Source organism: Hirundo rustica, chromosome 1 (genome assembly GCF_015227805.2).
Source record: "Hirundo rustica isolate bHirRus1 chromosome 1, bHirRus1.pri.v3, whole genome shotgun sequence".
NCBI lineage: Eukaryota > Metazoa > Chordata > Aves > Passeriformes > Hirundinidae > Hirundo > Hirundo rustica.
The window spans coordinates 114203247-114229776 of NC_053450.1; the positions used below are offsets into that span (position 1 = coordinate 114203247).

At 44.8% G+C, this 26530-nt stretch overlaps 1 protein-coding gene across 4 annotated transcripts in view; it reads left to right on the top strand.

The window, feature by feature from the left end:
- Positions 1-2043: 2043 nt before the first annotated feature.
- TRIM71 (tripartite motif containing 71) overlaps positions 2044-26530 on the top strand; it is a 55719-nt gene continuing 31232 nt past the window's right edge. The window contains exons 1-3 of one of the 4 annotated variants that reach the window (XM_058422717.1): positions 2044-2113; positions 2901-3547; positions 3636-4575. In XM_058422717.1, the coding sequence (XP_058278700.1) occupies positions 3534-3547; positions 3636-4575 (954 nt within the window). In that variant the 5' untranslated portion in view covers positions 2044-2113; positions 2901-3533. Of the gene's footprint in view, positions 2114-2647; positions 4576-26530 lie in introns of those variants that run through there. The other 3 variants (XM_058422718.1, XM_058422719.1, XM_040078340.2) reach the window with 3 other exon arrangements.

Below are 26530 nucleotides of genomic sequence, written 5' to 3' on the forward strand. Positions count from 1 at the left end.
ACCAACCACATTATTTCAAATTCAGACCAGCAACAGCATATGAATGGAAGAAAAAGGAAAGATTAGAGAAGTGGGTTGAAAAAGACTGGAAAAAAGGGGATAAAATGTGAGAAACCTCAGCAGAGTGACACAAAGGAGAACCAGCAGAATGCAGAGAAATATCTCAGACGCTCACGTAAGCAGGGAGATTTCATTTATTTGGCACAGAGGGACAATAGCCCTGCTAACCAGGATAGCTATTGTTCTTTTGTTTTTAAGAAACAAAAAGGGAAAATGCGAAGCACTAGCTTCCCAGGGAAAAATCATAAAAATAAGTTCTCATCCTGCTGTCCAACAAGGAATGAGAAGCCTCCCGCACTTCACCCATCGTTCCCGCGCTGTTACTCACTCAGGTGTTTGTCGGCTTAGAAAACAAATGAAATATATTGAGGCCCCACTCTGAGGAGAGCTGAGGGTGTTTTTACAGCAGAACAATTTAACTGAATCGAAAACCATCAAGTCAATGCAATTAAGCAGAAAAACGCACGGTGCTATCTGCTGTGTAGTTGAGTGCACAAGTGCTCCATCAGCCAATGTTTCAGAAGGATTATAATACTGGTGTGTTCCCTTTAGCTTTATTTCAGCATTTTTCATAGTGAAGACAGAAAGCCATCCATAATTGGAGGAAGCCCCAAAATGTTGCATTCCTTCAGTGGTGGAAGGGGAGAGAGAAGAAAAGGAGGAGTTTGATTCAGCAAGACAGAGGTGCTCCAATACGAGGGTGACAGCGGGAGAATAAGGACCCTCTGTTCGGGGACAGTGAATTTCTTACAGCCTTTTACAAGCTCAGGGAGGGTGTAAGATGTAAACAAGCTTCGGGAGCTTTGGCACAAACACAGTGGATCCTGTCAGCAAAAAGGACCTTCCACAGCGAGTAGGTAGCATCTGAGCCTGTTAAGGACCATTTGAAGCATCAATCTGCAGAATTGCCCCCTTCAGCTGGTTTGCTGGAAAGAAAGCAGCTGTCACTGAGGGAGGCAGGGGTGTCAGATAAGCCTGGAGATGCACATGTGGGAATTTCTGCCCAATTAAAATATTTCTGAACACAAAACATGACAATTTCCATTGAGAGAGCTGGTGCAAAGCGTTATCTGGGAAATCCAAACCGATCAACTGTGTGCTTGTTGTTCGGGGAGTTCCTGCTCTTCCCAACTGACTTCATCGGGGAAAGGACAAGCTCTGCAGCATCTTAACTTTCTGCGGCAACCACAGGACATAAACAGAGTTGAGGAAACGCTCAATGATTTTTTAACCTCTAGATAGTCAAAGCTGTGGTGGATTTCACCTGCATGCTCAAATGTGAACATAGATTTGCAATATAAAGAACACAGACCCAGAGCCAAATCCTTTAGTGATACATAAGGCAAGTTCTCAGCAGAATATACTGCTGAGGGGCATAATAAATATTGATACTTGTTTACAACTTAATGCACCTGTGCTGCCCCATGGACTTCATCAGCGACTCCCATTGCTTGGTCTTGCATAAGGGTGTTAGCACTCCCGAGTTTCCCAGTTGAGATCCCCGCAGGCATGGCTTGAGCTGTGTTTAGTACCGGTCATCAGAAGACAAAAATGCATTTTTAATGTTTAAAGCTGCATTAACGCCTCGGTGCTTTCAAAGAACGGCCTCGAAGCCCCGCACGCATCCCAAACCCAAAAAGGGCGCGAGGGTCTGGCGACCGCCCGAGCCGCGGCGCGTCAGACGCACGCTGGGAGGGGGGTCCCCGGCGCTGAAACCGGCGGTATTAAAAAAAGGGGGGTGGGCGAAGGGGGCTGGATGCGGGCGGATGGGGGCAGGTCGGGCCGGAGGAGGGCGAATGTTTCCTGCCCGCCGCCGCCGCCCCCCGGCCGCCCCCCGCAGCCGGGCGGAAGTCAGCCCGCGCCGTCGGAGCTTAAAAGGCTCCCGCACGCCGCGCCGCCCCAGTGCCGGCGGCCGCAGCGGGGCCGGAGCCAGCGCCGCCGCCAGCCCCGCGCCCCCCCGGGGCCGCCCTCCGCACCCCGCCAGGCGGGGAAGGCGCCCGGCGTGATGGCTCTCCCCGGATCCCACGCCGCCTGGGACGGTGCTGCCGCATCAGTGAGTAATTCCTGCTAATTCACCCCCGGGGCCGGTGGGCTCCGGCTCGGCAGATCGCGGGGGAGGCGGGCGTTTTGGTTTTCGCTGCTTTCCCCCCGCCGCGCCCCCCCCCCCCCCCCTCCGCCCGCCTCTTCTTCGGGTTTTATATTATTTTTGTTTTCTCAATAAAACACCACGCGAAGAGGCGAGATGACAAAGGAAATGTGATCCTAGGCGCTGCAGGGGCTCAGAGCGAGAGAGAACCGGAGAGGAGGAGGAGGAGGAGGGGGCGAGCGTAGCGCTCTCGGATAGCATTGCACAGCGGCTCCAATTTGTGCGAGCGAATATAATACACCCCCCATGAATAATTCAGGGCAGCCGGCGGGGACCTGCCGCTGCTCCTCTGCCCGGCCGCCGCAGCCTCTGCGAGCCGCGCCGAGCCCGCGGCGCTGACCGGCCGGGAGCAGTCGCCCGGGCCGCCGGGTACCGCGTGTGCCGGGGCTGCTGCGGGCTCGGCGCTGCCCTCCGCGGGAAGCCCCGCGTAAAGGAAGGCGTCCGGCGGGAGCCGGGACTCGGAGAGGCGAGAGGGGGGACTGCCCTTCTTGGCCGTCCTCGGAGCGCTTTTATTCTTCCCATCTCCTCCTCCGCGTCCCGCCAGCGTGAGTCTCTGCCGGTGGGGTGGGCACCAACGCCGCCCTCCATCCCCACCCCCCCAGTCATGCGGTGGTGGAGCAGGCGTCGGCGGGGGAAGACTGGAGCCGGAGAAGTCTGCCTGGCCACTGTGTTTCAGTGCCTCTCTCTCTCCTAGAGCTGCTCTGGATTGCAAAAGTGGAGGGGGGAACTGAAACGAAATTTCCCCTTCCCCCCCGACAAGCACAGGTTTAAAGGAAAAGAGGAAAAAACCCAACGCCCCAAGAAGAAAGAGCGAAACTTGAGTTAAGCCCCTGCTGCCCCCCCACCCGCCCGGCCGAGAAGGACTTGCACTGCCGCCCCGACCCGGTTCTGCGGCCGTGGGAACCGGAGCCGAGCCCCGGCGGACGGAGTTCGGTCCCTGCTGGACGCGGCGGGGATCGGGCGGTCGGCGCCCATGCACTTTCCGTTTAGGAAGAGGACAAGTAACCAAACCACGTTGTCAAACTGCTGACCCGAGGGGGAGATGAGAAGACTGTGTGAGGTATTGACCGTTCGGGGAATCGATACAATTTGTCTAATGCAACGGGGTATCGGGATTAAGTACATGAGAGGGAAGAGAGGATCCATTTACTGAGGGAGAACGGGACAGCTACACCTTGATACCAAAAATACTCCCCCCTCCCCGCAGCAGCCAGCCCGGCAGCAGCGACGTACGAGGAGAGGACCCAGCTCCCTGCAGACCGCCGGATCGATGACACCGTATTTGCAAAACCGGCCTATCGATCCCACTTGGCAAAACGACTGATCGATGCCAGCTTGCTCGTAAGCTGCTTGCTGAACTACCTTCTCCCCGCGCCTCTGCTTTTCCGCCCACGCTTTTTTTTTTTTTTTTTTCTTTTTTTTGCGGGAGGAGAGACACGTTTTTGATCCCCCCCCCCCAATCGGGGAGTCAAGGCCCATCGCAAATGGCTTCGTTTCCCGAGTCCGACTTCCAGATCTGCCCGCTGTGCAAGGAGATGTGCGGCTCGCCGGCTCCCCTCTCGTCCAACTCCTCCACCTCCTCGTCCTCCTCGCAGACCTCCAGCTCCTCCGGGGGCGGCGGCGGCTCCTCCTGCGGGGGCCCGCCGCGGCGGCTCCACGTCCTGCCCTGCCTGCACGCCTTCTGCCGCCAGTGCCTGGAGGCGCAGCGGCACCCCGGCGCGGGGGACGCGCTCAAGCTGCGCTGCCCCATCTGCGACCAGAAGGTGGTGATCTCGGAGCCCTCGGGCATGGACGCGCTGCCCTCCTCCAACTTCCTCCTCAGCAACCTGCTGGACGTCGTCGTGGCGGCCGCCGCCGACGAGCAGAAGAACGGCCGCGCCACCGGGGCCGGCCCGGCCGCGGGGTCGGGCGGGGGCGGCGGCGGCAACAACCGGCACCACGGCCGCCCGCCGCCGGGGCCGCCCCGCGCCGCCGGCTCCTCGCCCGCCGCCGCCGCCTCGGCCGCGCCCTCCTCGACGTCGTCGTCGTCCTCGTCCTCCTCCTCGGGCGGCGGCGGCGGCTCGGCGGCGCTCCTGCTGCGGCGGCCCCACAGCCGGCAGGGCGAGCCCCGCTGCAGCTCCTGCGACGAGGGCAACGCCGCCAGCTCCCGCTGCCTCGACTGCCAGGAGCACCTGTGCGACAACTGCGTGCGGGCGCACCAGCGCGTCCGCCTCACCAAGGACCACTTCATCGAGCGCTTCGCCGCCGGCCCCGCCGCCGCCGGCCCTGCCGCGCCGCTCGCCCTCAGCCCGCCCTACCCTGCCTCGCCATACAACATCCTCTCCGTCTTCCCCGACCGGGCCAGCTACTGCCAGCACCACGACGACGAGGTGAGCGCGGTGCGCGGCGCGGGAGGGAGGGAAGGGGCGGCCGTGCTCCCGCCCCTGGCCGGCGCCAGAGGGCCCCCGCCTGCGTCGCTCGCTGCCGGGGGGCGGCGGGGACCGGCCGCGGCGCACCCGCCGCCCCGCTGGGCAGGGGACAGGGGGCAGGGCCGCTCCGCCAGCGGCCGGTGCGGGGCGCGGGAGCCGCTGACACACCGGGGGAGGGCGTGCGGAGAGGCGGCGGCGTCCGGGAAGAGGAGGAGGTGAGCCGGGGGGGGCTCCTCCGCGAAGTGCGGGACGCGCTCTCTCCGGAGGCGGCCGGCGGAGCCCCGGTCTGCCCGTGAAGGGTTCGCAGCGCGGGCGTTGGGCTGCTGCGGGCGCCGCGCCCCTCAGAGAGGGCTCGTCGGGCGAGTACCGAAGGGTGGCGGGGCCGTGGAGATGCAAGAGAAGAAAGTTGGGGGCCTCCCAGAGCCCCAGTGCTGAGTTAAACTGGTCTGTGGAGTCTGCTTTGCTTAGCCGTGTTCGGCGTGTAACCCACCGGAGAAAGATAAACGAATAAATAGGGAAGGAAGTTAACTGTGTTGAGAAAAGGACACCTTTTTGGTTATTTAATTATGAATAAGTAAAAGGTAGTGAAAAAGTTAGCAGGGATCCATCCTTACGCTTGCTTGTGCCTGCTACATCTACTGCTCTTGGTCAACATTTTGTCTGCTTCTGTGGTGGCAAACATATACTGATGCAAAAACAGGAACTTGCTTTATGTGGTGTTAATTTAAAAAGCTTTGGCTTTGCAAGTTTTGATTCTGGTGACCCTAAGTATTGTTTCATAGATCTTGAGAGACAGTGGCTTCTTCAAAATGTACTTGGAAGTGTCTTAAGTTTCAGTGGGGTTGTTTCTTGCTGTGATAGTTTGAAACTTGCTTTTTTGTTTGAAGCTGGAAAATGGCGATCTGCTGACTTTCCCCTTTTGCACTGGGGGTCAGCGTGGTGGGGATTTTGCTGGAATTTTCCAGTAACCGGTGTTGAAAGTAGCTTCCTCCTAGGATGAAGTTGGACAGCACAACGAGGGGCTTCAGGGGAAAACCTGCCCGAGGACAGGGGTAGAACAAGAGTTTGTACTGTGAGATGCTTACTTAGCTGGTACATGAAGGCATTTAGCCTAGGGAAATGTGGTGATGCCTTTGTCTTCAGTTTTCGGGGACATTCTTTCTATCTCCTCTAATGGTCCTATAGCTATGAAATAATTCTAGGAAGGTCTGGCATTTTGTGTTTCTTGTGTTAGTGGCAGCGCACAGACCATATGAATTCTGTGGAAAAAGAAGGACCTTAAAGTGACATTTGGGGAATATGAAGTGTGATTGAGGAACAATCAAGTTTTTAACAAAAAAAAAAAGGCAACCCAGAAACATGGCAACTGGACTGCTTGCAGCTTTTTGTGGTTTATCAGTATCTCCCTCAGAGTGGACTTCCTAAGCACCGGTGTAATACTGAATGCTAGACTGAAATGAGGCATGTTGTTGTTAAGACACTAGAAAAAGCCATCTTTCTGCATTCATTTTGGAGTATACCTTTGGTCATGTGGTACAGCCTAGAAAGCTAGTAGTTTTTGCGTTCTCAGTAGGATGAAAGTTAGTTATTTTTGAAGTGTGTAAAATGAAACAATTGAAGGCTTTTGGCCATAGCACAGAATATCCAGCTTCTAATGCAAAGTACTCATCATCACTTGGTAAAAGAGTGGCTGGGATAGGAGCTCCAAGGTATTTTGTGAACTTAAAAGCTTAAATTGCAAAGGGAACAAAGGTATTCTAGCCTTTCTTAAACTGTATGGCTTTTCTAGAAGTAATTTCTGAAAAAGCTTAATTTATTTTAAATAAATAATTTTTCTTTCAACAATGTGCTCTGTAAAGAGTACACCTCTTAAAGGATTTGGTTTAGGTGCTCCCGTGTCCTGTAGACCTAGAAATTGTTTTAAAACAAGTAAGTATTTCAAGCCTGCAGCTCTTGTTGAGAAAGGCATTTATTCTACAAATTAATGATCTACTGCTGTTCTTGGTTTAGTGCGTTTTGGTGACTCCTTAATTCGGGTGTGCCTGATCAGTATTTGTGAGTATTTATTATTCACTCAAGGGGAACTGTTTGGGAGTGACTGACTGTTGGGAACAGCTTGTCCTGTAAATCTTTATCACTTGGGCGAAAAATATGGGTGAGGTGTACAACTTTTTTTTTTTTTCTGAGAAAGGATGGCTGCAAAACTGTGAGGGTTATTGCTTGTTTAAGAATGCTATTTACAGCCTCGTAAAAGAAGCAATAATAGAAAGGCAGCCTTCCAGGAGAATACTTAGTGCATCACTTAAGCACGTTGTTTGGCTAATAGTGTAAAAACAAACCTAAAATGCAAGGCAGGAATTGTAGCCTGAAACCTTAATGTTAGTAGTTAAAAAACACTGGTTCTGTTCAGTATATGAGAAAAGCTGATGAGCAGGGTATTCCCTCAGAGTAATTAATGCAAGTAAGATTTGGGCATAGACAGATCTCATCTGGAAGCTGCTGGAATAGTAGTTCTCTTAAATACGGAGTTTTTACATCCTCCTTACCCTGCTATAAGGAGTTTGACCCCATCCCTGAGGGTTTTCTGCATGAAAGTTGCTGGCTCTCTTATTTTGTGCCTCCTTGCCTAGAACATGACACTCCAGTCCTAGTATTGCTACTCATTTGTTACCTTTTGTGTTGTTCCCCTCTGGTCTTTCCACCCCTCCTTCTGGGAATCACTGTCTGTTCCCCATAATTTTCCCTCATTCCACCTCTCTTTTGAGACTCCCTCGAGTGAGAAGGGAAATAGCACCGTGGGTGGTTACTTACTGGGTGTTCCAAGTCTCAAAACAAGACTACACACACACATTTGCCTGACAAGATCATGTAGTTGCTCATCCTCTTAATGCAGAGTAATGCGGATTTCAGATCTTAGCTGGGCTGTCTGGTGTAGTCTCTTTTTAGTTGAGATAGTTCTGGTCTCAGTTGAGCTGTTGACTCCTGTTGTGTGCTATGAGTATGTAACAGTCTCTGGAGCAGAAAATACTGACTGTTACAGCAGTGGTAAACATTAAAGAGAGTGGAACCCTGAACACTGCTTTCAGGGTGACAGTTCCTGCAGATACTACAGTGGTGGGTGAAGGAAAGTGAATAAAACTCTTGTGGTGTGAGCAAAAGCCCATTCTTTGTCACAGAGCTGCTGTTGAAATCCACTCTGGTGATTTACTACTGGAAACATCACTGTCTGATGTAAAATGTTATCATGGCAGCAGGGGAAATGCTTAAAAGTTTTACCCATAATTAAATCAAATAACCTACCTGATATGTCAATGTGTTCTTGATTTTTTTCATCTCTGATTGAGGGAGCATGTCCTTTTTTCTGTTCTTGGAAGTATTAATAGGCTGTAAGCTAAACCACGATCTTAGGAAATGTTGGAACAGCTGTAGGACACTTGGCTTGTATTGATAAACTATATGGATTCAAGTGAGTTTGCAGAAAGTGGAAAATGCCACAAGTTGCAAGTTAAATAATAGGGGTTTCATTTATGCCGGAGCTCAGCTCCTTGTGTGTTTTAATATACCACTTCATGATAACAGCGGCAAATGGTCAAAACACTTCAATAGCAGACTTCTGACACTTTCTAGGGGAAGTGTGGAGTTGCCAAATTCAGTCAGCTTAATGGTGTGTGACCCTTCTAATTCTCATATTGCTCTACAGATTCCATTTTAGAAGTGGTTCATGGGCTACCAAGACAAGCAAGACAAAACCCTGTAGCACCACAGCTCCCTCCATTGCAAGAAAGGATTTTAAAGGTCTTTCTCCCCTTGCCCTTAGACACAGTGTTCCTTCCTTTTCCTTGCATCATGTCTGTCTTTGGTCAGGATCTTAACTGATCAGATTAATTTACAAACTCTTTAAGTTTTTTGCCGTATCAGTGAGTTGCAATGGTTCATGGGGCTACTGGAGCATGTAGATGACATTTGCTAAAATCAGATTGCTATATTGAATTCTGGGGTTGCATATATTCCTGGATTTCTTACCTTTTTAGATAAATAAAATACATTCCTTCTTATTGTTTTACAGGTGGTGAAAGATGGCAATTTTTGGAGGATTGTACGTGTATAGGGGAAAGCATTCAACTGCATAGCTGTCAGCTGAACTGAAAGCTACTTACCTGATACCTTGGCTAGATTTGCTGATTGAATTTATGTCTAAGCTGCTCTGATGTAGGGTAAAGCTGTGGTTTCACAATAGGGAGCAAGCTGTTTTAACATCTCATGGCTACTCAGAGACTTAACATGACGGAAAACTTTTTTCCCTCTTGCTAGCACTGGTATAAGTTTATTCTAATTGCAAGCTGAGCTGGTATGAGGGGAAGGGAGTTATCAAGTGGTTAGACAGGAATGGTAGGTTAAAGGTGGTTGCTTTTGTGTAATGGTTTTCCATACTGCCAAAAGCTGAGCTTTGTTCCGTGGTGCTCCCAATGCCATCCCACACATCTCGCCAAAGCCGTTGGCTGATGAAGAGAGAGTATGCCCGAGTTCCCGGTTCCAGTTCTGCATCTCTTGCTCAAGGGTCATTTATGTGCAACTGCAGTGTATGGTACAGGCTTTTGCTGTTCGTCTTTGTAATGAAGTTTTTTGCCACCTAACAAAATGATTAAGAATTTTAGGAGTGCATCCTGATGAAGTGGTCTTAAAATGCAATACTTTGTGTTGCTGGTGTTGTGACTGCTAGAGCTTCATCTTAAGAGAAAAGTATGCACATGGGTTAGAGAAATTCATACTTCCAGCATACATAAGAAACTGCATATTGTTCTTTGTACTCACGCAGCTTTCATTTATCATACTTACTGTGTATTTTCTCTTCTGATATCAAATGCACATACAGGTGCCCATCTGAAGACAGTGCTTCAGATTAGGTTACTGACAGTTGTGTTTTTCTTTTTAACTTTTTCCTGATGAAGAAGGCAGGGTAGTGAGTTATTTTGTTCATACGTGATTTATGGAAAGTGGATTTAACATCGTTAGGATCATAAGGGGTTGGAATAATCTTTTTTCCCCACAATATTTTTTAACTTATAAATACTGTTCAGCTATCAGGTGTTAAACCTCTGGCATTATTGTGCCTTACCTTCCCTTTAGATGCCTCTTTCCCATCACATCTTTAGCTCTTGGCTCTTCCCTGCATGCAGAAGTCTCTTTATTAACACCTTCTCTTTAGTAAGAGAATTAAAACTTTGGGTTTTAAATACCTTTAATAACACTACTGTACTGGATGGAATCCAACCCCCCCTGCTTTTCAGTGACTGTTGATGAAATCTGCTTGCCATTTTAGGGTAAATACAGCAAAGTTGTCAGGTTTTTTTTCTTGGTGATAGTATGATATGGTTACACTACTGTCTTAATTAAACATGACTTCAGACAATTTCCAGTGAGTAAAAATTGGAAGAAGCAGAAATGCCTTGGATGTTCAGGCAACTTTCATGAACTGTTTTTACTTCGAATGTGTCTTTGAAAACCCAAGAGTATTGCTGTGTGTGAGGGTATTAATGCTTTCAGGCTGCAGCATAGATCTGAGGTTATAATGACTTTTCTTGAACATACAACTGGAGATATGCATACAATAAATAGGCATGAAACTAGAGTACTATATACCTATATTTTTTTTTTTTAATTATGGTTTTGTTAGAACTGATGCCTTGAAGTATATCCCATAACTGGGAGAAAAGGTCTACCTGAATTTTTGCTTCAGTTTAGTGATGAAATCTTGCATCATGTGTAGCAGTTTTTCCTTTCAGCTAAGTCTTCAGAGCATGTAAACACACTTGCTAGACCATGCTTCCTTAAAGGAAAACTACTTAGTTCCTCTGTTTTAAAGTCAAGGAGGTATCATTCCTCTTTCAATACTGTCTTGACCCAGTCTCTTCCTAGTTTTCCTCCCATACTCCCTTCCTTCCTGCAAAGCTGTTGGTGTCTTTCCATCAGACAAAGAATCACGATGTGTTGAGAGTATGGATCTTAAGCTGCACGAACAATGCACTGAATGCAAGACTAATGTTACCACAGATAAGATTTCAGAGAAGGGGTTTATTGTCTTCAGCTGTAATCCGCTTTCAGTAGAGCAGTTACAAATAAAATCTTGGATCATAATTATATAGTACATAATTTTTACTAATGCTTTTAACCTATCATTCCAAGTCTTTAATTGCAGTGTAGAAATACTGGATGGGAATGGGACTGGCTACTGCTTGGCTATCCAAGTATTGGTTAGTGTAATGAGTGGATGTCCCTGATCCTAAAATACATTAGGCATATTGACTTTGTTTCAGCTGTTCTCATGGGCTCAGCTGCAGCTCCTTCCATGGCTTGTTTTCTTCTTTCCCTGGCTGTGCTTGAAGAAGGGCTCTGTGGATGGGGATAGGTTTGGTCCTCTTAACAAATTAAGCTTGTGCAATCCAAATCGAGTCACAGAAATGGAACAAAAACTTGTTAAGGAATTGGAGCAATACTATCTGCCAACTTCTACCTTGGGAACAAAAACTTCTTTGCTACATTATGTCACCTCAGACGTTATTTTATCTTTCCTCTTTGCTTTACCATCTTAAAGAAGAGGAATTGCATGTGGTTAAGACAGTAGCGTTCTTCTTTTCTTAAGTTCTTTTGATTCTCAGCTATTTGTTTCTTTCTCTGCTATCAACCCTCAACAAAATAATTTATTTTCAGTTATAGAGTCCATAGCTGCCTATCTTTTTTAGCTACTAAAAATGTTGGCCAGCTTTGAATGCTCTAGTTGTATAGCACAGTATGAAAAGGAATAAAACCCAGTACCCACGGATGAGGCTCATGAATATATGTTCTGTGTTGTTCAGGCATCTCAGATATGTGTGCAATACTGACACAAGAATTAATTCATAGTTATGTGTTCAGCTCTAAGAAATAAGAGCTCCATTCCTGTTATTTCACTTGAGTGTGTAATATGCATTGCTAAAACCCCAGATGGTGAACTTGTTGGATAGGATGATGACTAGTTAGCAGTTTCTTTCATATGTGGTTGAAATATTTTTGAAGTGACTAAGACTTGAACTGGAAACTTCAAATGCTTATTGTTTTATGCTTCTCTATGCTTTGTGCTGTATGCCTCTGCACTGGTGCTGACTTGGAGAAAATGGATTACCTTCCAGCAGCAGGGAGGTGACTTGAGGCAAGCTCTAAACTTGTTGGACTGGCAGTGGGTTCGAGTCACTTTTCAGAGTTGAGTACTTAAAATTCAGGGGATTGTGAGATGTGCCTTGAATGCTACAGCGGAAACCGAAGAAACACATGATTTGTCTTTAAACTCATTTCTGAAGTAGACAAATTAACCCCAGCAAAGGCGACTGCTGTCGCCTCAGCAGCTATGTTTTACTCCTGTTTGTTACTACATTATTATCTCTCCTAAGATCACACAAGCAATCACCAAGGCTGCTCTCATACCAGCGCTTTCCAGGGATGTGAGAATAGCAAATGCTCGCCCTTGAATCTGCGCTGTGGGGGAGAAGGGTGCTTTAGTGAGCTAAAGGTAATAGCTGAACTTGATTTGCATCGTTTTCCATCTAATTTTGGTTAGTCTCCACGCATAACCAAGATATTTAAAGGTGTTCTGTGAAGTTTACTAAACCTGATCTTTTTCAGTTGATTGCTTGTATTACATGCTCACCCCGTATATTTTGTGGATAGCCAATGTTGTTATAAACTACCATCTACTGTAAATATTTCCTTTTGCTAGCCATGGTATTGTGAATCTGCAGGACCATCAAATGCTTTGTTTGGCTGGATTAAAAGGCTGGCAGGGACCTGAAATTTAGCAATCAAACTTCAGTGTGATTCTCAGATGGTTGTGCTGGAGCTTGTTGCTGTAACTTCCCCGTATCCTTTGTTGTCTTGGGTTTTGTGGATTCTGTTTCGATGTCTAGATGCTTGCTGTCCAGAGTGGCTGGCACATGCTAAAAAACTAATGTTATACAGCCTTTTGTCCAGCTGTTCGTGGTTAACAAAAGGCAAACTATTATTTAGGGTAAAATGCCAGCTATCAAACTTCAAACCCTCTCCTTTTCCCTCTCCTTTCACTTCAGTGGTTCTTTTTACTAAGCAGTTCACACTGTTACAGTTAAGTGTACAAAATAAAAATCCCTAGCCTTAAATATTGGGTGTGAGCAAAGCCTGAAAGCTGTCTACATTATGGGTGCCCTTAAGCTTTGTAATGCTGACTAGTGCTTCATCAGGGACTAGAGAAATGCTGTTGTCTTGTGTCAAGGTTGGTAGTGTGAAGCACCAGTGAGTGAGTGATTCAGTACTGGTTGCCTGACAAGGTTACTCACAGCTGATCTTCTGTAACCTTGAATAATGCCGTGTCAGGAGGTGGGGGGGTGTAAGGGATAGCCATCAGGTAGCTCCTGGGGTCTTTCTGCTGCTGTGTCTTGCTGTGCTTTGGAAGTCAACTGTATAGGTCCAGGATGTTTTAGTAAGTGTATGTGTATGCGAGGCAGAGCAAGTCTGTTGCTTTGAGGAGGAACTTGCTTAGAGCATAGAAAGAAGGAGCAGCATTGCCTTCAAGCCTTTATTTTTCCCCTTTAAAAGCAGTGCTGGTAAAGGGTTAAATTCCAGCCCCCTGCAGCACACCCCGCCCCCACCGCTATATATGGTGTGCCCAAAGGCACTGGAGATTTAATACATTGAAGTTGGAGCGTGAAGGGGGTCTGCAGCCTGCTAGACAAAGTCACTCAAATTTCAAGAATACTTGATCCATACAAGGATGTTACTTGAGAAAGGCATGGCTTCTCTGTTAAGAAACCGGTTGCCGAATGAGCTGGCTGAGTGTCCCAAATACAGCTTTTGTGGCTAGATGATCAAACTGGAAACCAGATTTTCTGCAACTGATGACTGACTGATCAGCAAGCTAGCTAAAGCTGTTGTGAGAACCAAGCAGCCTCCCTTCAGAAAAGTGGTTATTTGTAGGGGAAAATGAAAATTGTTGTTCCTCCCACTGAAGTGCTTGCAAGTCGTGGATGCTATTGTGCAGATAATGGTACAAGAGAATTTAGTTGAATTGAGTAAATACTAGACTGAAGTAATGGAAAATAATTTCCTCTGGCTAGTTACTGTAGAATACCTAGAGTGTTACAGTTGTGTCCCAATAGGATGCATTTGGTGTCAACTTCTGTTAAAGGCTTTTAAATAAATGGGCAAATATTGGATGGGAAGAAAGGAGGGACAGTTTATGGAAGAAAAAAAGAAAAATGAAACCAAAATTATCATAATAAAGAAATTGGTACTGGAAAGATCAGGTAGTGGTCTGGAGTGGATTCTACCCTGAAAGAAATAAAAACCAAACAACAATAACAAAACATTAGGGAATTGGAAAGGATGAAGTACAAAAGAATTCCTAGAACACTGAGGTCCCAGTCTTTCTAGTGTTGCTCTCTCTTGTATGTACTAAAATGGTAATGGGGGTAAGATTTAATGCTCTCCTTGCTTTTTCCCCTCTTGTACTTAATACAATAGTCAGTGAGGGGGTACATGTAATAATCCCTGCCTCTCCCAATATCATGAAAGCATTGATAAGATTAGAATTGAGAATTGGATTAGAGTTATAAATGGTGGCTGTTGACAGAGTTCCAAAAGGTAACTACATGCCCTCTCCTAGAGTGAAGGTGCTGTCTCTGTTCCAGACAACATTTTAATTGATAACATTGCATGGTAGCTCCTGTGCTCTTCTAGCATTGCTAATTTTTTCAAGGGCTCTGAGCCTGTTGCTAGATAACTAATGTATGGCCCCTTAGCTTTCTGTTGCTGAAGCATGGCTCCCTTACTTGAATTACCCTGTGTGGCGATGGGTGGGATGGTTCATAGTGGGCAGTCTAAGCAGGCTGGGCTGAGTGGAGGCAAGGCTGAAGTGTCTTGAGCTGACTTTTACCATATAGCTGGCAATTTGCTGGAGAGCTGTCCACTACAAACCTCCAGCCACTCTTGAGATGTGCTTTTTTCCATTTGTATACACTTTCCAATGCATACAAATTTGATAAACGTATTAAGTTTTAGCCAATTGTGACTTGCCAAGACAGACACAACTTTATCTTCATGTTACTGCTCTTCTGGCAAAGGTGGAATCCTTTGCATCTTGTCAAAAGTAGTTCCTTACGTGCCTCTCAATCTGAACTGTTCCTCTGGAGCAGCTGTGTCAAGTTGGCCTAATTTCTTTGTCTCTTATCAAAACAAGTGCATGTAAAGAAATAGTCAATACCTGTGTTAGTGGATTCAGGTTTTGGATGTAGATGGGCAGTTTTCCATTTGGCTCCCCTGGCAGAGATAATTTGACAGACAGCTACATAGTCCCTTGCCAAAGGACAGAGGTAGTAGTAAAGGGAAATAATCCAAGGTGACTGCCACAGCTCCAAATCTAGTAACTTGGTTTGGATGTGCATATTCTAATAAAGTAGCACAAGTTTTTGAGCAGCATGGTGTGAAATGATATAAAAGCCTCTAAGGCGATGTTGTTCTGAACTTGATGGGGTACCCGTGGGCCCCTCATTCCAAGTGGTTTATTCTTCAAATAATACTTCCAGGGAGCAGTTGTACACCTTGATGCTGTTACATATTGATACATGGTTAGTGCATGTTGGTAAATTGTAGTAACAACTGAAAAATCTTTATGATTTAGGAATCTAGGTCTTCTAGAGAACTACTAGAGAGATTTTGGTGGAAGTTCTGGAGCACTGCAGTTACAATTAATATAATGTGCGTATTTCATTCCCCCTCATAGGAGACTTTGGCATTGACTTGGACATAGGTAAGGTCAGCATGTCTTTGCAAAGACTGGAGTAGTTGGATTCTGTGGCTAACCACTTGAGCTTGTAGTGGCATACTTGGGCTTGGCTTAGATCCAGAGGCTCTTCTTTCACTGGAACACTCCTGTGTCAGTCCTTTAGTTTCTTTTCCTATGCCTCTGAGCCAGTGAAGGGAGTTCAAACAGTATGTGATTACTGATAGTCTTTACTAGTGCTCCTATCTTGGTCTCTTGGCAACGATGCCAAAAAACTTCATACACTGTGAGAACAAATAGGGGAACAATAATTTAGAAGTGCAGGTGTTGACATGAGCTTACTTTCACAAACTGCAACAACAAAAAAAACCAACTTGAGCCGTTTTTTAAAGTTAATAATTTCATATATCAGTCCTTAGATGCAAGTAATTAACTTATTTTTCTTCAGAGAGTACCATAATTTTGAGAGTTGTAGAAGTAATTTAGGGTGTTAAGCTACTTATAGCTTTATTTTAATTGGTTTCCAATTTGCTTGTTTAGCTGCAGAGACTTTGTGAGAAGTTACTCAGCTTCCTCAGCTGGCAACCAGTTTTAGACTGAAGTCATGCCTTTCAATTAACATCCTTGTAAATACAATTCATAGCATTTTTATTCTGTATATGATATCACTTCTGACACCTGTTCTTAATGCCAGCCTATGCCATTCATCAGAGAGCAGGAGCTGCTAAGGAGCTTCAGCTGATGAAACTCCTCAAGCGCGTGGACTGAAGATGTGCTGAAGGTCTCTTTTTCTTGTCCAAACCTGTTCATCTCGTTTCCTTTCCCAGCTCTGCCTTAAACTTTGATAAAGACGTTGAATAACATGAATGCTTTGAACAAATTTTTGGTGGAAGCCATAGTTGTGCGTTTCATCATTCTTGTGACTAAGCATCTCACTTTTAAAATGTCATGTTTTTGGTAGTGAAAGTCACTGTGTATACATGGAATAAGCGTTCATTCCTCTCAGCTGTTCAGTAATACACTTTTTCTGCTGCCATTCTTCTTCATTATATATTGTCAGTATGCATGTAGATATCACTTTTATATAGTGTGTATGAGGGTTTGGCTAGCATAGTAAGACGAACTTATTTTCTCCTAAATGAAAGATAAGTCTTGACATTTAATCAATCTAGGAATAATGTATTGAACCAGTACCCTGTCAGAACTGCTATTTTGTCTTCACCAATGTTCAATACAGCTGTTTCAGAATAAAAAGGGGAAAGCTGTTTAGTATGTGTTTTAGAGCAACTGGTCTGCAGTGTGTCCTTCCACTTAAATTTTTAAATTATCATGGGGAAGCCTTGATGATATTCTGTCTTATGTTATTTGAATATTAGTTTTTTAATATAAGCAACAGAAAAAAATCATAGTCTCAACTGAAAATACCATATAATGCATGCAATTCAATATGATCTTGTATACCGGAGAACACAGTATTTTCATCAATGTGTTTATCATTTGAATTTTAAATTCATTGTCACACCATCCTGGGAGGAAACATAAAAGGAAACACTTTTCACCAGCAAGGAGGGGATAGGTTGAAAAAAGGAAGTGTTGCATATCAAAACAAAGACCAAAATGAAAAAATAGAATAGTGATACCTCCCAGCTGAGGTTACTGTATGCTACCCAAATGTGCTGTCAGCAGGTGAGAAGACTCACTGACATGGAACACTGTCTTGGAAATCTTTTTTCATCCAGTTATTCCTCAGCACATGAGAACATTGTTAACCTCATTGCAGAATTCGGGTACAATTGTATATGGCTTATCTGGGGATGGGAATCAGACAAATTACTTGGGATAATGGTAACGTCCCTCGTTATAACTCTATCCTACTTGTCAGCTTTTTGCAGTTTATTCCTCCCTTTGAGAACAATTTTCTCATTATATGTAGTGGTGTATGATTTTGCTCCAAAGCTTCCTGGTGTGAATTTTCCTTAAGGTGCATGTAAAGAAATATTCAACAGCTGTGTTAGTGGATTCAGGTTTTGGATGTAGATGGGCAGTTTTCCATTTGGCTCCCCTGGCAGAGATACTTTGACAGACAGCTACATAGTCCCTTGCCGAAGGACAGAGGTAGTAAGGGGAAATAATCCAAGGTGACTGCCACAGCTCCAAATCTAATAACTTGTTTTGGCTGTGCATATTCTAATAAAGTAGCACAAGTTTTTGAGCAGCATGATGTGAAGTGATATAAAATGCTTCACTTAGTATCTAAGAAAGGAAACCCCTCTTGAGAAACCCCTGTCTAGTATAGGAAAACTGTTGCTAGTCGTTCAGTAGGAACAAATGGCTGTTGTTGGAAGATACTTTCCTCGATCTGTAAGAGTCAGAATATCATGGTGTGTGGGTTGTTTTTCCCTATTTCATGTATCTGTTTTTCTCCAGGCAGGGGAGTCATTTCTGCCAAATATGTGTGCCATTGCTCTTCTGCTACAGCTAGGTGGAAATGCTTTCACAATGAAAAGATCTTTGTAAATCAAAAGTTTAAACAAACAAAAAGATACAAAACCAGCCAAAACAAATTCTCAAAAAACCCAGCTCTCGTGTGGTCAAATAAGCCACTTCTTGGAGTAAGCTGACTTGTTTCATGTTTGATCCCATATGGAGTTACGGAGGGAAACCATTCCTCGAGTGCTTTTGTTAAATAAAGCTGTTGCCATGAATTAAGCAACACTGCCCTGGAATGTTTCTGATCATGGTCTTGCAGAGCTTGTGACCTTTGCACTGAACATGTGAACTGAAACTTCATCTTCCAGTGTTCAATAACCATGTTAAAAATTCAGAGGTGAGGCAGTCTTGGGATTTCCTTAGGCTAGCTTAAATGCCAAGTGAAATTTAAGTACCGATTTATACAGTTACTCTTCTTTTTTTTTTTTTTTTTTTTTTTTTTTTTTTTTTTTTTTTTTTTTGGTGCTAAGTCTAAGCTACAGTTTATGTTATAAATTTGAAAATTCTTTATCAGTTAAAAAGACCTCCACGATTGCCGTAAAGCACTAAAATATTGCCCCCTTCTTGTCTAGGTGCATTCAATTATTCTAATTAGAATGTTTGTAGTAGTACACAACAGTTGCTTCTAAGGGTAAATTGCTTTGACCAGGAGCTGGTTCTACTGCCTGCAGAGGATATTCAGTTTTAACTGGGCTGCAGCTGAAAGGGGGGAGAGAAGCAGTTTAAAAACTGTGCCTCTTGCAGTCCATCACTTTGATGCCACTGGACCTCCTACCCAAATAGAATGCTATTAGCAATTAGTCTTTTTCCTGTTTACCAGATAGGAACACTGCCACCTCTTGGCTGCTCACCATATCCTGACCTTTCTGGACAACTTTGTTGTTTCTTGAGATGTTTTCTGCTGCAGTGTTTCTGAATAATTAGGTGGTGGTGTAGTGAAAGCCTTAATATACCATACTGTAGACTTGAGATTTTTGTATGGACATCCTCATAATTGTGGGTTCTACCCTGGAACGAAAGAAAGGTGGAGTATTACTTGGTCAAGTGATCTTTGACTCTGACCCACTGCAGTATGCATCCCTTAAAAATATGGCAAGGTAAAAAGGACTACTTCCCTCACTAGATTAGCTGACCACACAATTTGGCAACAGTGCTGGCATCTGAAAGTAGTGTCTGGCACAAAAGGGATTCAGAATGCCTTTATACCATTCAAAGGGAATTGACAAAGTATGTTCTACTGATCTTTATTTGATTTTGGTCAAAGCTCTGTTGATCAGATGCTGAATCCTACAGCTGAGGGGAAAAGAAGGTTGTGTTAGTTTTTGACCATGTTTCTTGTATCAGTTTTAGTGAAGCTGGCTTGAGGAATAGTTTAGAACGTTGCAGCTTTAGGATTCTCTGTATTGTGGGGGGTTATTATAGTTAGCACTTAATTCCAGAACACTTCCCAGTTAGGGGGGAAGTTATGCTTCCACCCAAAAGCCTTTTTGTTGCTGTAAGCAACTTGGTCATTTTCTGTAAAAAATCCAGTGTTTTGTTGGCCAAGAATTTGTCTGGTTGTGCAGTGAACTTAATTCTCAAGAATATGCAGAAAAGGGTAACTTCTTCAGTCCAGTTAAGCTGCCACAAACGAACTGAGCCTTGAGGAACACCCCTAATGCTGGCTTTCATTCTAACAAGCCAGTGCAATGAGTGCTGAGAACGCCTGCTTAAACCTGCCCATGTGAAAGAGAAGTCTGGCATGCCACATCTCAGGACTTTTCCCATAGAAAATTCTGGTGCAAAGCAGTGACACCCATAGCCCAAAGGGCTGTTAATACCAGTTAGTGCAATCCTCACCTCAAGCAGTGAGTTTTAGTGGAATGTAGAAACTTGAGAGAGAGACAAAGGTGCTTACAGAACATGAGAGGACTTCAGTGGTTGAGTGGGATGCTAACAACATCCTGACTCCTATATTAGCAACTGGAATTAGGTTCTTGATGTGTAACTTAAGCTCCATAATGGTAATAGAGGATCTGGGTTTCCAGCATCTGTTCATAAGTTGCATCTCAAAACCCTTTCTCAAAGGTAGTCTTCCTACACCCTCTACTCCAGCCTCTTCAGGTGTGGGAGGTCATGGTGGGGAAGCAGCTTTGTGATGTTGTGTCCCTGGTTTATGCACATCTCAAAAATGAGGCAGGTGTAAATGCAATTTCATGTGAATGAGCTTTCAAATCTAACTTCTGAGATGGTGGCTTGGAGTCTCTTGTGGGAGAGACGTTTATAGAAGGACCAGAGTGACTGGCCTGAGAAGGAGAGTAAAGGAAGAGCCTGGCTTCTTTGTTCATGGGAGAGGAGGGGGGCCTGGAGTGCCAGTCAATACTCCAGTGGCTCTTATTTCATATAAATAAATTACTTATTAAAAAAAAGGAAAGACATGGGCTCTTGTATTACTGCAGTACAAACTGAAAAAGAAGCTGCAGAGCTTTAAAGACCTTCTGTAGCCATGGCGAATCAGGCTTCACTGTGCCGGCTATATGCTTTCTTCTCGCAGATTTTAGTGAAGTAACAGGAAAGGGTGGAAGTTACTTCACAGGCTTTTTAAGCTTTCTTGTCTGGCTTCATGAATCAAGGTTTAGAGCAGCCAAAATTTCATTTTTGGATTTAAATGACAAGTAATTTGAGTGCCTAGAAGTTAATAAATTTTGTTTTGCAGAAAATCCTGTGCTGTGTTTTGTTTTGATGGTATACAGATTAAAGGTGTATTTTGCTGGTGCTGTGGCATTGACAGAAATAGCGTTTAGTGTCTATTTTTCAGCGTCCTTATTAGTGCAGAGTCAGTCGCACTGTATGAGCAGTAGTGATGGATTTTTAAAATGTAAGCTTGCTGGAGGGGAGGAAGGATTGGCAAATATATGTTGTATCTAAAAATTACTGGAAAACAGTAATTTTCAGAAGTCTTTCTCTAGTGGCAGATTTATTAGGATAAAATGTTAGCTGAATAGTTGTGGCTAATTTGTGATAAAAGTGAACAGATAATGGAAGTTTCAGGATTGCTCGCAGCTATTATGATGGCTAAGTATTTTGCATGGAAGAACAAAAACCTACCTTAAGGATTTTTTTTCAGCCTTTTTGACAAAGCTTAAGAGTTTTTAACATCTCAAAACATGTTTGACCTCCCCACCCTTAAGCCATTTTGACACTCTTTACCATTGCATTTCAACAGGAAAGAAAGATCCTTTTTATAGCCAAATGGCTTCCTCCTTCTCTTCTGCCTCTTTTCCCCTCCATCCCCCACCCCAGAGAGCCTTTCTAGTGCTCAGGCTTCAGCTGCTGCCTGGATACTGGCTACATCTGTCTTGTTTAGATGGTCCTAAGAAAAAACAGCACTGAATGTGACCGGAGGGCCAACAACAAGATATGTTTCTTTTCAAATTTGAAAGGAAGCCCTGCACTTGCTTCTGCCTGTTTCTCTAAACTGTTTTTAAATCAATCATGGCTCTTGCTGGTGAATGCTTTCAATCCCCCCCTCCCTGAAATGGTCGAAATCCAAAACATTTGAAAAAAGTCTAACGAGTTAAATATGGTGATGTTCACAAGCCTGTTTCCCCTCATACAGCTTCCAATTTAATGAAATAAACTCTTTCTGGGCTCTTGCTTTGAGACAGCCATTGGGGAACGTTTCAAAGAGGATAGTGTGACTCTAGGTGGAATTTGGAGGTTTGCAAGTCCATAAATACTTACACTGATGGCAGACTGGGCTTTTGTACTTGAGTTAAAAGGAGCAGCATTAAAAACTGATTTCGGATCTAAGCGGTGCTTGATGTTTTGTGGTGAAAAAGATGGGGACTGTCAGGGAAAGAGTAATTATGTGGGGCAAATGGAGGAGCGAGTAGTTCCTATTTTGGGGGGAATCATCTGATACTTTTGGAGTGCAGGATTAGGGCTGGAACAGTGACAATCTCTGCCAGTCAAGAATGGAGTTACAAAAATGTGGGGTGGTGGTTCTGTTTTTTAAAGGTTCATCAGCGGGGTGGGGGGAAGCAGTGCAACTTGATCCTGTTCATAAAATTCAGCCATAGCCAAAATGGATTTGCCCTTGTGACAATATCTTGTTACACAAAAAACAGGAGGAGACTGTATTAATGCATGAGAACACGCTGATGTTTTTGCATTACAACCTGTGTGTCTGGCTGGAGGTGCTAACTTTTGGTTAGTAGTGCCTTTACCACCCCCCACACTGGAAAATGCGTCTTTACAACGAACTACAGGAAACAGGCAAAACAAATAGAAGAAATTACTCTTAAGAGTTCCTATCATCCCTTGCTTGAATAATGGTTACTACTATTTTATTGGTTAAGGAACTTTTTAGACATTTCATTTTTAACAGGCTTATACTGCAGCGAATAGTTCTATGTATGAGCTCTATTTTATTGCTAGCTGTGATGGTTTTTGCCATGAAAAATAAGTATGTAGGAGATGCACCCTAAATAGTTGGCATGTTATGGTGTGACTTGGATTACCGAGAACTTTATCCTTTAAATTTTGTGGTAATGTTGCTAGAGTGAAACTGTGTTTTATTTCAGCATGTCCTCTGTAGTTAGAGTGCTTGAACTTTGGAATCCACTTTCCTGGCTTTTGTGTGGGGAAGCAGAGCAAAATGGATGTTTGCGCTGAGCTCAGCACGTGCACTGAGCTTCAGATAACAATTATTTGGCTTTTTAACATCCTTATATTTGGCATGTTGAGCCAGCCACGTGGGGTTGTCCTGTGAATTCACACACAAGGAGCAGGTCAGCTCTCTGGAGCTTTAATTTCCACTAACCTTGTGTTGCTGAACTCGTGGTTCTGTGCAGATGTATAACTTTACCCAGCTCTGAGATGGTTTCAGCTTGTGTTCTGGAACAAAGACTCTGACGTTTGGTTCTTAGATGCATTGCTAAGGACAGTCTCTACCTCAAGGCAGTCCCTCTTAAGGCATGCTGCATGATTTGGTGTAGAATGGGTAGCTTACTCCTAGAACAAAAGAAGTACTTTAAAAATGTGTTTCCTTGTGAAAAGCTGGATTAAATAGGAAAACAGACTTGCAAAAATTGAATTTAATAATTCTGACTCAGTTTCTTCCAGACTTGAAAGAGTAGATTCCAATTTAATTCACTGATGTAATAGAAATTAGTGGCCTGACATCTGCTGGCTCTCAGCAGACCTGAGAGAGGTCACAAACTGGAACAGGCTGTGCCTATACTGGTGGGTTTAACAGCACTGGCACAAAGTGATGTACACTAGCTAGATTTTGTCCTCAGCCACGAGAACTGTGGAGCCCTTTGAGTCCAAACACTCCTGCAAGTAAGCTGTAGCTTTTTTTTTAGACTTCTCTTGAGAGGTGAGGAGTTCCCTGTCTGAAACGAACTGTTAATGCCCAAAGACCTCTACGATTTGACACCCATGTCCCATTTTACATCCTGTGCCTTTTCCCCTGCAGAAAATTGGAGGGCTGGGGTATAGGGATGGAGATTAATGTACTAATGATCAGCCTTTAATTTTCAGTTTGTTAAAAGCTGAGGAACTTTTGAGTTTGTTATATTATCCTGTGAGGATTGGTCTCACTGCAAAACCCCTGCACTTGGCCCATATTTAGCTCTGTGTGGGGTGGGAGGATGAAGCTGCACGCAGAGTAGTGTACAACTGGGGGAACACTGAGGCCATTAACAATACTGTGTCAGCGCTAATACCATTCTCCCGATTTTTATTCCTCACCATTAGAAGCTGAAGTTTGGCCACCTCCAGCCTGGGCCGAGTGCCTCCAGCTCCTCAAAATGGAGGCATTTGCCGATACAAAGGCAATCGCGATGCTGCTGCTGTTGCCGGAGGGCGTTCCCTCCCCACACTTGGCTCCTTCAGGCGCTGGTTCTGCGGTGGCCCCAGCGAGCGAAGGGCAATGCTGCTGCTGCTGCTGTGCCGGGGAGGAGGGGCAGGCCGGCCCCTCTCCTCTCCTCCCTCCCGGCTCCTCCTTCCCACCGCTGGCCTGTACACCAGCGCCAGCTTTTACACCTGTGGTAGTAGCCCTGTCGCTTTCCCATCGTCAGTACAACAGGCTCTGTTAGCAAACCGAGCTGATGGATGAGCAGCTTCACCCTTTATAGACTATGGATGAGTTTGCAGGGTAGCCTTCACATCGGTTCTGTGGTGGCACTGCAAGGTGCTGATGCTTGCTTGTCTGAACTTGGGAAGGGTGTTTGAAAGGGTGGTGGTTCTGGAAGAGGTGGGTTTGCTTGGGTTAGCCTTGAAGCCTTTGTGAAACCTCTGCTGCGTATTTGTGAATGCAAGTCTGAGGTTGTGTGCCAGTACTGGGTGCTGCATCATGGAGTAGATAAATGCTTCGTGTAAGTTCAGAATCTGTTTGGGCACAGAGCTCACTTCCCCTGACAGGATCCACAATACAGCCCTGGGTACTTGTAATTCTGCCCAAACTGGAGAAGTGGTGTGGGATTGGGATAATTGCCTGAAACTTGGAGCCTCTTGGGATTGAAATAGCTTCTGTTTGATACCATGAAACCACAGTATTCAACAGCTATCTCTTGCAATAAACCTTGAACCAGATGCGCCTTCAGGTCCAAAGTATTGCCTGCAGTGAATTTGCTCTTTTTTTTATCTTCACCACATTAAACCATGCCACTAACAGAAGAGCAGTCTTTATCAGAAGACTTACTGGTCTACTGCATGAGTTGAATGCAAAAGTCAGTGTAAAATCTGTAATAGAGGGCTCGTGCCTTGTTCCTCAGTTTACCAAAGCCTTCTGCAAATACTATCTTACAGTCGAGCTCTTTACACTTTGACTTGTTAAATTATAATCCTTTATCTTTCAGATTTCCTGCTTGTGTCTGGAACCACAATTTTTCACCTGTCTGCTAATTCAGTACTTGGGGGATTTTTTGAATGTGGCTTTAATGAACAAATATAACTTTGGGTTAAGGGAAGAATATTAATGTACAGTGTAACTGGGGCTTCTGTTCACTGTAAGGGTCTTTTGACCTGCTTATTAGTGGGGGCATTGTTCTGGTAAGCCATTCCAGGACCCATCCTGCCAGTCTTCTGCACAGGATTAATCATTTCCTCTTGACCTCCTGCTCTCTTTTCCTAACATGTTGCATTGATCAGAATCCTTAACTCACAAGTTTGCTCCTGTTTTTTAAAGAACGGGAGGAAAAGGAGGGGGGAAGGAATGCAAAGAAATTAGATATAATGTCTGCTGTTAACATTCTTAGTAAGCTTTATTCCTTTTTTCCTGCTTGACTCCTCCCTTCTCCCAAGAAAAGAAATCCCTTCCTGGTATGTATTAGCTCCAGATCTCAAGCATCTTGAGTGCCTCTGTTTCACTGGAATTACTTTTTTTTGAGCATGCAACTTCCTGCAAGATCAGCTCTGCTTAGAAAGGTCACATTTAAAGCTTTACCTAGCCGAGGCTTTCACAGGCCACTGATCTACCACATTAGAGCACTTTATTAATCTTAATACTAATCTGCAGTATTTCCATCGTAGGTAAGGCAGCATCAAGAATACTGCATGTGACTCTCATTTCCCTCTAGTTTTTTTAATGCCAGCAGAGGGGAAAATATTTATGGGATCATATGGGGCACCTCCTAGTAGAGAAAGCTCCGTGTTTGTCTTTACTGACAGCATCTTCGTTACACCTTTAAGGGAGCTGTTGACTTTAAGGCGCAAGGGTCTGCTGCCAGCCAGTCCCAGATTATATCAGTAGTGGAAAGGAGGACTTGTTCTGTTCAAATCACCCGTGGGTCCCTGTATTCCCCTACTACCTGTTGCTGGCAGACTTCACAGGAGCAGACCTCTCTTAGACTTCAAATTTTACTTTTTCATGACCTAATTGTTCCAGCCCACTTGTGTCCAAGTGTGGTCAGGTTTTGAGAAGGCTGCTGTGGCTTGTGTTTCCTTTTCTAAGGTGTTAACAGCAGCTCCAAGGGAGAGAGTTAAGCTGAAGAAAGGCAGTGGGATAAAAGCAGAGGTCTGTTTCCTGTTCTCATAGAAAGAACCTCTTTCTGTGAGGCTGCATGTCAGAAGTAGTCCTCCACTCTTAGCCCTTGCTTAAGATTTCATCTCCTGGAAATAGATTGTTTAACTTGCCTTGTGTCTCTGAACGGTGATGCTGGCTGATAAGCTGTTCTAGGTGCAATGACCTAGCTCAGGCCAGAGGAATGCTAGATGTCTGTACCCCTTCCCTGGTGTACTTTGTGCTACTCTGGGCTACCTGGGGATTCATCTTTGTACTGCAGCCGAGGCTCAGAATGGCTCCAAAGGGCACTGAGCCGTGTGCCCAACAGTGCACAGATTACTGAGCAGCAGAAATGACAAAGATAGAAGTAGACTATGAGCTGAAAAGTAAAACTGGGTGTAGTTGTCCTATCAAAAGCAAACAGATTGGAAGCTCTATCTAGTGATAAATTCATAGTCCTGTGGATTGAGAGATCTGACTTAGCCCGTCCACTAAGCCCATGGCACCTGAGCATGAGACACAACAGCCCTTTGTTCCTGAAGCTGTGGGAATTACTAGCTTTTGTTGACTGCTGCTTTTGGAGGAATCTCCAAATTCCAGTTTGTTTCCTGCCCCGAAGTAGGGTTGTGAGATTGTACTCCCAGTAAGAAAAT